General features: G+C 39.5%; 2 protein-coding genes across 2 annotated transcripts in view; one reads left to right on the plus strand and one right to left on the minus strand.

Annotated features, from left to right (window-relative positions):
• The first annotated feature begins 301 nt into the window (after positions 1-301).
• On the plus strand, positions 302-4,325 carry aagab (alpha and gamma adaptin binding protein). The gene is made up of 10 exons (XM_030053232.1): positions 302-653; positions 992-1,182; positions 1,902-1,998; positions 2,098-2,187; positions 2,306-2,389; positions 2,494-2,570; positions 2,717-2,813; positions 3,013-3,117; positions 3,304-3,353; positions 3,699-4,325. The coding sequence occupies exons 1-10, from the start codon at positions 560-562 to the stop codon at positions 3,774-3,776; spliced, it is 963 nt and encodes a 320-aa protein (XP_029909092.1). The 5' UTR covers positions 302-559; the 3' UTR covers positions 3,777-4,325.
• Positions 4,326-4,452: 127 nt separating this feature from the next.
• smad3b (SMAD family member 3b) overlaps positions 4,453-9,979 on the minus strand; it is a 15,895-nt gene continuing 10,368 nt past the window's right edge. Inside the window, exons 6-9 of the mRNA XM_030053231.1 lie at positions 9,314-9,526; positions 9,056-9,193; positions 8,819-8,963; positions 4,453-6,482 (exon numbers count right to left, since the gene is read on the minus strand). Of these exons, the coding sequence (XP_029909091.1) occupies positions 6,359-6,482; positions 8,819-8,963; positions 9,056-9,193; positions 9,314-9,526 (620 nt within the window). The 3' untranslated portion in view covers positions 4,453-6,358. The remainder of the gene's footprint in view (positions 6,483-8,818; positions 8,964-9,055; positions 9,194-9,313; positions 9,527-9,979) is intronic.

A 9,979-nucleotide genomic window follows, 5' to 3' on the forward strand; every position in this document is an offset into this window, starting at 1 on the left:
GCTAGTTAACCGTAACTTTACCTATGCTAGATTACCTTTCCAAAACTACTTTAACGTTAACGGTTTAAATTAATTACTTAAGTTAACGAATAAAGTTACCCGGACTAAAACTGTCCACATTTCACCTTCCCTTTCCAGTGTTTCAGACATTTTTAAGAGGTGAATTTTTACTAGCAAGTGATTATTGCTGAAAATCTTGTCATTTAAGAAACAATGTTCGTAACCATGGCAACAGAAAGCCGCCACCCTTACAGGAAGCACTTTCAGTCACCGATGTTGCTCCATTGGATTATCTTATTACAAGTTACAGCTCTTGTGTTGTAGGTGTAGCTAGCTAGTTACGTATCGGAAATAAAGTGCAAATTCACAGTACCTACATGTATAGCTATAGTTTTCTACTGAGTGAAATAAGATGCGAGCCTTTTATGAATTTGCCGCACAATGTTGCACCGGAAGAGATTGTACTTGGAGTTGAAAGGTTAACCTATTAATGGTAAAGTTAGCTAGCATAGCTGCTCTGGAGGTTTGCTTTTAGCTTGCCCCAAACACCGCAAAAACAATGTCAGCGTGTGAAGAAAATACAGCAACGACCGTCCCATCTGTGCTCATCACAAGCTGCGACGGTGCTTTCAAGGAAGAAGAGCTAATAAAACGTAAGCTTTCCAAAAGGAGAGGGAAAAAACACGACAAACCGGCTAAGCTAAGCTAATGTAGCTTATCTAAATCAACTCATTAGCGTTAGCACAGCTGCTAATGTAGCTGCGCATAACGTTTCATGTTGCCATCCTGTTTGACTGTATTTGGCAGGCTAATTAGTTCATTTTGCAGCGATAGACTGACAAATCAACGCCAACGGGTTAGCTGTTGATAGACAGACTAGATCCCCTCTGAGTGCTTTAGCTAGCTGCTGTCACCAAGCATACAGTTCATTATACGTTAACACCTCAGTTTGTTTGTGTAACACATGATCGTGTTTTTGTGTTTGTTTCAGAGATCTTGAATACAAGCACTTTGCCAGAGCCATCCAAACGAGAGGAAACAGTTGTGTGGTACCCATGGACCATCAACAACAAGTACTACACTGCAGATGTCAGGCTGTGCGTCGTGCCAAGCACATTCCAGATGAATTCAGAGATTGCTCAGTCCATGCAGGCTTTCATAGCTTACTTTGACAGCACGGCGGTAGGTGACTGAATCAGAAGACCTTATTTTTTCAGCTTGAATAGCTTATTTTGAGGCTGGGACGATATGCTCATCTCACGATTCTATATTATCACGATACTTGGGAGCCAATTCAGCATGTATTGCGACTTTTAAGTACTGCGATCCTCTAGTTTTTCAGTGTAAAGCTCCATAAAGCTGTGATTATCCTTAAGGTAACAATAGGTTTATGCATTGAGGTCAAGTTAAAAAAAAAAAAAAAAAAATTCTCATTGCAATGGAATGCCTACTATGGGGGCTGACATCACACGTGAATAAAATTGGTCTCATTGAAACCACAAGAGTCCCAGCTTTCCCATCATATTACATTTATGCAATGCCAAGACTGTTTAGGCCCCAGTATCTGGAAATACACAATTTTAGAATAGGCAAAAATAACACATTTGTATTGCATGCAAAAAAACTGCATGTTTTTTTTTTTGCCGCAAACTGCATAGGATAAGCATGAGGTTGACATGTCTCCAAAGGTGAGACCCGCAGGTGCCATAGAAACCGTTTTCATTCAGATATTCTGAGGTCAGAGGTCAAGGGACCTTTTTGAAAATGGCCATGACAGTTTGCTATGCTTTTTACCAATAGATTCCTTAGGTCATCTAGTGTTATATGATGCTGATATCTTTATCCTAATCGATAATTAAAAAAAAAAAATTGTGTTTATAATGTGCACATGGTGTTTGCAGAAGGATGGTTTGGAAAAGCTCTCTCCCTGGATATCGTTAGTGGAAGATCTCGCTCCAGAGGTGCTCATTCTGGTCTGTGACCAAGTCTGTGAAAATGGTACTTCATTGCTACATAATGTCTATTCTCTTTCTGAATATCACAGATTGCTGTTTTTAGTTGTATTATGTGCCATTTGAGACTGAGTTTTTGCTCTAGGGGTAACTAGACATGAAGCACAGCAGTGGTGTTTGGCTCATGCCTTTGAGCTGGTGGAGCTTAATCCTCAAGATTTGCCAGATGAAGATGGTGAGTTTTGGATTTACAAGAATAATATAAATCCCAGTACCATTAACTTACATGTATGTTTCTGCTGTTGCAACAATGCTGACATATGTGCTCATTAATATTATATCTGTCACAACAGATGATTTTCCAGAATCCACTGGAGTAAAGAGAATTGTCCAGGCTCTCAATGCCAACGTGTGGTCTAGTGTGGAGATGAAGGATGGTGAGTTGACATGCCAGTACAGGTCTTCAGTATACACATTGTATTTGGCTCAGTGCTAAGTTGCTATGTAACAGTATTTGATAACTGTTTTCTCTTTCTCCTAGAGCACAGTCAGGGCTTTGGTTTGATGAGTAGTCTGGTGGCCTCGAGACACAACACCCGCAACTGCCAGGACCCACCAGTCAGATTTGTTGTTATTGCTATCATTTGTTAATTTAATTATATTTGCAGCTCTTTGTGTAATTATCTTTTCCATAATTCATATGTGATGTTAAATTTGTCCCCTTTTATGGAGGCAGGCTAACTTGTTTCCTTTTTCTGTGGCAGTCTTCCAGTCTGCCAACAGAGGGCGTACTTGACAGTGGGGAGGCTAACAGCACAGAGAGTGGCGACAGCACAGACAAGCAGGCAGACACAATAGTTGGTGAGTGAAGTGTGTGTCCAGTGGAGGAGGATAAAGTCTAGGGAAATGCAAACATTTAATTAATTTATTTCAAAACTGAGTTCAGTCCTGCTGCTGGCTCATTATATCAGTATAAAACAAACATGGATAACTTGATTGTAGATATTATGGCATTAGATGTTAAGTAATGAAGATTCATTTGTTGTGATTTTTATCTCAGATCCAATGACTGATTTGGACATCCAGGAACTCGCAAATCTCACTGCTGGGGATGCAGATGTGGAAAACTTTGAACGCCTCTTCACCAAATTGAAGGAAATGAAAGGTACCAGAATGAAAAATTAACACCACTACGCACTTTGCCAGTCTCTGCTGTTTGTGAGCATTACAGGATTAGTGCACTTTTGACACCCAGCTCTCATTGTTGGTGTGGAAGTCAAGTATTTGTACAGCTGCTGTACCTTGTTTTGTTCTTTTAATATGGAAAGCTTCTCTGACTTTAAACTTGCAGACAAAGCATCATCATTACCTCATGAGCAGCGGAAAGTTCATGCAGAAAAGGTAGGTCACTGTCTCCACCCCTGACTACAAGAAATTTTAATATTAATTGGACATGTTCATTTCCATAGTTTGTGTCTAGGATGTATATCCAAGTATGCTGATATTTTTAAGAACAATACAAATATAGACGTTGTAGCGTTATTACACTCCTTGAAACACTACCAATCTACTCAAACTACATCAAAGTTAATTATGTGACAAATTAAAATGTTGCACTTACATCACACTGACATTTTTGGAGTAACAGCATGAGTAACTTGGTTATGTTTCAGTGGGCCCATTTTGCTGGTGAACAAGAGATTATATTGCATGTTAGGTTACATTATTTTTAAATCTGCTTTCCAGGTAGCAAAAGCTTTTTGGATGGCCATCGGTGGGGATGAAGATGAGATAGAGGGATTATCATCAGGAGAGGAAAGCTAATCAAAAAAATAACCAGTGACTGAGTCGTCCTTCCTCCTGATCCCTCATACCTGACCTGGGACTCCTCCAAGATCTAGCTCCCTTTGGCCTGTTTCTAGCACTGGTGAGGGTGGAGACACTGAAAGATGGTACTGTGGTACTGTTTATGAACCTTTGTCTCTTCAAATGAAATTAATGCTATACTGCTATATAATGAAAAGCAGTTGGATGTCCTTATCAGGGACAGAAAGCCATTTGGTGGAAAGGAAAGGCACCGTTGTGGGAGCCAACACAGCTCTGACCCTAAATCCAGCCTCTTCCCTGGGTCCCTGGCTGCACTTTAGCCAAATGAATTTGAAGATTTGGTAGTGATACAGGTGGAAAAAACATGATATAAAATTGTGAGGGGTTTGTTTTCAAACCTCAATATATTTGTCCTTTATGTTTAGGTACAGTTGTCACAATCATATTAAAGTGACATGTGCCTTACCATCAAAAGCATTTGTAATAAATTTAGTGCACATTCTGTAAAATCAGCATAAATAAATGATTTTAATTTCTTCTGCCGTTTACTGTGGCTGTTATTTTGTTTTTAAATTAAGATGAACATCAGCTTGTTGCACTGCATGGATGAGTCCAGCTTGTCCAATTCTTAATCTAAACAAAATCAATCATGTGAGAAAAAAAGTCAGGACACTGTGTTCAGCTGCATTTTATTAAATTCACATAACGAAACAATGGTCATTTTAGAACAAATATACCAAACATGAAAAAAAAAAAAAAAAAACATGTACATAAGACTTGGAACAGAAACCACCAACAAAGAAACAATGTAAGAGTACAAAGGAATATAAGTACTGATATAGATCTACCTACTACTTATGCACTGTAGTACACACAATATTTCAGTTTAGCACCGTGTAATTCTTTTAAATAGATTACATGATGACTCAGTCTTCTGTACTGTAAGTGCGGGATTAACTTGGTGATTTCATAGACTAATGAAGGACACTGAGCGCATTACACATGCCTTACATTGTAGCAATGTACATGTAATGTGAGATATACAATATTTACTTGACAAGCAAAATACCACTACCACCAAAGCTTTACACTGATCATTACAGTAAATTGGAAGTGCATCATTTACCCTTGAGGAGCATATAGTCTATTAATGGCTAATAGGAGGTGAAAAGACTTGCATTTTTGTTCTCACTCAATAATTAAGTGCTATATGAATATGGAAGAGCCACTTCTATGGTCACTGCTAGTGAGTATTCCACCCACTGCCATCCCACAGGTTAAAGCCTAAATACAACCACTCATACTGTATATTGTAAATTCCTATCGTGGACTAACTCCTTCAGTAATAGTGCTCAAATTTTGTGATTCAAACAAATGCATCCTAGGTTTAACTCTTAACAGATGGGCTTACTCAGCTTGGGTTAGAAAAGTGCACAATTAAGAAGATGCGCTGTATGGGCTACCATGGAGCTTCCTTCCTTGCATGCCTGCAGTGGCACACCACATTTACATCTATAGTTTGAAATAAAACCAAAATCAAAACCTTGTCCTTTAAATTTAACAGCTCAATTGTACATAATGTTTGTGAATTTGTACATGCCAGGGGTCAGTCAGGTCCACTGTCTAAAGCGCTGCACATCTACATTAAATCACAAGCTATAAATATATATGTACAATGATCATATTGAGGCAATAATAAAAATATATTCCCATGCAGGACAGTATGCAAAAATAACTTATAAAATGTCTCTTTCATTGAGCAAAATAGTTTTCATACAAGGATTCTTTTCAAGAAACAATGGCACTGATGTCTATTTCCTTGCTTAAAAATAGTTAAAATACCAATTGATCCTTAATTAATTAATTCAAAATGTCATTAATATAGACAAATTAGTATGGGCAAAGTACCTTGTACTTAATATATAATTAAATATATAAGTTATTTCATCACTTATCAAAATGGCGTTTTTATGTTATTTCTCCTAAATCAGCCTAAATTGATAAATAAGCCTCCCAATTCACAATGATTACAAAGAAAGTGGAAGTGGGACACACTGAAACACCAGCAACTATAGCATCAAATACTCAGAGGTTTAGCTTAAAGCTAAATATAATTTAGAAGAGGATAAATGTTTTGAAACATGTAAGAGATGACTGAGATGAAACTCTACCATGACCTAAACTGACAACAAAACCATTTCAATCTCCTTTATCAAAATGTTATACTGACCACACTATGTGAAGTAGAGGCATGATACTTTTTGAATACATGATGAAAAAAGTGGTAAAATGTTTCAAGTCTTTTGAAACATACTGCCAATATGCTGTGGCTGCGTGTGTAGCACAAGACGACAAAACAACACACAAGTCATAATACAACCATCAAATGAAGACACTAAATGCTACGAAGAAAAGTGCTTTACAGTGTGAGGTGAAATGTTAGGGACTGTTGACGGAGGAGAGTGATTTGATGAGCTGTGTATTTTTCCTTATCACTGAGAGAAACTCATGTTTTCCTAAATCAGCTGTGTATAGATGTGTGGATGGGAGGGAGAGCTGCTGGGGTGTGTGTGCTGCTCCTAGGACACACTGGAGCAGCGGATGCTGGGAGACCCCATCTGTGTCAGCACCTTGTCCAGCCACTGCAAAGGGCCGTTGAGATGCAGCTCGATCCAGCAGGGGGTGCTGGTCACCGTCTGACGTCTGCACATGACAGGGAAGAGAGGTACATTAACTGTATATCAGTACTGTGTCAATAATACATCATGGCACCATAAACTGCATATCACTTCCTTACATACATCATTGTTTACTATGTAACTTCATTGTACTAGTAATTCTGACACTGTAAAAAGGCTGTCTACCCTGTATGTGTCTTTGTTGAACTGAGAAAAAACAATGTGAATACATAATGAAGCCAATTCCACAGGCTATTTCTAAAATCATTTAAGGTTTCCGAAAGATGTTTTTCTCCAAGGTATGTTCCACCAGAAACATAGCATGAACCACTCATAGTCCAATGGGAATCCCCCCTGGAACGGGGTGTCTCAATGTGTTCACCTCCCACACTGTCGCCCACACCACTGCATGCCTCCTGCATTCTTCTTCTGTTACTCAACTCTCTCCAGCCGCCTCAGTGCTGCACCCTCCCCCCATCATCTTCCTTGCTCCCTTTTCATGTCTGCTGTCCGCCTGTGCACAATAGCCTCTTGCTCTTTGTCCTCTTTCCTTCTTTCAACCCCAAACTGGATTTAATTGTCCTTTTGACCATAAACGTCAGAGCTCCCTCACCCCACAGCTCAATTAAGTTACATCTCCATTATCTTCTTAGCAGTGCAACAAACTCCACAAACGTATCCACAGCTGCCAATTATTCCTTAGTGGTAGGGAGTCACATTGATTCAAAGTCACATTATGCTTTGATTTAAGTTATGTTTTGACTATCATTTAAAGAAAATCTTCCCAAAATGTTGATACCAGTGACATGTCCGTATATTCACTTTACTAGCCAAGAACTGTGAACCAGTGCTGAGGGTGAAAGCATTTCCTTATCAAATAAAACGAAGGAAGGGTCAAACCCTGTAGAAGTTCTGACAGTGTTAAGTTTGAAGACGATGGGACAAAGACAAAAGCATATGGTCTATGTATAAATACCCCAGGATTTTAAGGCAGGTTTTATCCTGCCTTGAGGAATTACAGAAGGATATCAAAAAAGGTTCAGCATATGTAGGCATGTCTTAGTATGAATAAAAAATAAATACTTGAAAAAAATAAAGAAGGTCTGACTGGTCAGAGATGACAGAATGGGGTGTTTTTACAGAGCAACAACGAAAGAGAATATAAGCAAGAGGTTATGGTGTAGGCGTGAGAAAGGTAGAGTGGGTGTCTGGTGTAATCAGAACCAGGCTGTAAGTGGCTCCACATGATGGCGGCAACTGCAGGATGATGGCTTCTCTCAAGAGGAGAGCCCTGGGCAGAGAAGGGCAGGTTCACAGAGGGCCCACTTGAGACCCCCTTAAACCCTTAACCCCCTCCACCACCACCTCCTGCCCCCCTCCCACACCCTAGGGATTACTAAGACCTGACAGCTTCCCTCAACATCCACTCTGTGTTCACCTCAATAGTGTGTAAGAGAGACAAAAAGTGATGGGACTGCAAGAAGCTCTAGTCATACTTATTGAGTCAGGCAGTGTCCTCAAAGATTTTGTCCTCACTCTTGAGCCAAGAACAGTGAGGATGTATACAGTCATTCCTCAAACTTGGTAAACAAGCAACAGCTTGCATACAAAACTAAGAAAGCTAACACTGCAGGCCCAAGTTTCAAAGGACCAGTGACAGATCTTTTTACACAACAGAAAGAAAAAAAAGTCTGTTCAAATGGAAAAATAATAAAAATGTAGGTCTCTATAAAGTCTTGCTTTCCGGTGGTTATGTATATCATTATCAAATCTGATGAGGATTTTCACCTGATTAAACATTATGTGAGTTTCTTAAAAAAAAAAAAAAATGAAATGCTGTGACTTGGATACAAATGCATGCATACAATTTTTTCAAACTGGTATCTTGCCCATTTTTTGTTCTTGTTACAGTTGAAAACAGGATATTTTACAGGAAATCATGAAATGAATGCAGCTGTGTATTATGTGACTTCACACAGCAATCACAAATGAAGAGTTTGAAAAACATAGGTGTAGAACATGCACATCCAAATCATACATGACAGATATTCTATAAATACAAAAAATAAGAAGTCTGCACACTGCAAAAATGTCCATATAAGCTTTAGTACACTGGCTTTAAAATACTGACATACTAAATTTTTTTAGGAATAATTAATTGTGCAGAATCTATTTTCTATCAGTGTGAAAAAATAACTTCAACAGTAATTATAGATTTTTTTTTTCAGAGCTTTGAACTGTTAGCATCAACCTTATAAGAGACTCATATGTAGTCAATAAAGGTTAAATACACCAAATAATTGTATTGCCTTTTCACAAGAACTGGAATTCACTTAATTTATTTTAAAAGTGCTATATTACCTGTACTCTGCTCCCCAACCTTTGACAAAACTCATGCGAATGGTGCACATCCGAGTGAGCTGGTAGACAGCCTCAAAGCCCTGGTTGACTGACTGGGCCAGTAGGGCAGCAAACTCCTGGTTGTTAAAGATCTTGAGATTGCAGCCTAAAAAACAAAAACATAGTCATTCTTCTTTAGTCATATCTGAGAAGAAAATGTCAATTTGAATGGGTCACTCTGTGTTCTCTCATACCGACCTGGAGGGATTTTGCAGACAGTGGCAGGATGCCAGCCGTAGCGCTGGTTACAGTTGGGACTCTGGACAAAGATGGCACTGTCACTGAGACACTCTGCAAACACCTCTCCCCCAATGTAGTACAACCTCACTCCCCGTCCTAGAGAGGGAAGAACGAATAGTCTAGCTCAGTGTATTTCTAGCTGCTGTATATATTTAAGTGTAAATATAAAAAGGCAAACTAGATAGGTTTGTAATTCCTGTGAAATAAAACCAATACCTATGTGTCTGCGTGTGAGTTCGACTGCTGAGTTGCGGTTGACGTTGGACAGCAAGCCCAGACAGAAGCGTTCAGAGTTGGAGGGGTCTGTGAATCCATCTACTGTGAGGGAGGGCTGCGAGGCGTGGAAGGTCTCTCCTACCCTCTGGTTCAGCTCGTAGTAAGAGATTGAACACCAGAAGGCAGACTCACAGTATGTCACAGGTTGTAAGTCTGAGGCGGGGGGTGGGGTGGGAATTGGGAGATGGGGCGGGGGGGGATATTGAGACATTCATCAAAAGAGGTAAACTGGTCTGTGGATAAACAACCAGATTGTGAAGATGCACAATGCTGATAAGGACTCCCTTTGAACCTTTTCCATTGGCTCTTTCCCATGACCCACATGGCTCCAGCCAAGAATGGATAACATGTGACGTGCCTTTTCATTTTTTTTTTTTTTTTTAACAATGACCCCCCGATGGCTTTCCACATAGATAGAATAACCAGGCAACAGGATATTATTATTATTACATTACCTTGAGCTGTCTGTAGCTGGCCCTTCTACAGGACTACGATAGGCCATAGACAAAGACTCCATTCATACCACACTTCCTGTTACTGCCCTGAGGCTATGCCTCAGACCCAGTCCACTGCTCCTGTATATTGCTCATCTGTCTCTCTTTCTCT

Source organism: Myripristis murdjan, chromosome 6 (assembly GCF_902150065.1).
Source record: "Myripristis murdjan chromosome 6, fMyrMur1.1, whole genome shotgun sequence".
NCBI classification, from domain to species: domain Eukaryota; kingdom Metazoa; phylum Chordata; class Actinopteri; order Holocentriformes; family Holocentridae; genus Myripristis; species Myripristis murdjan.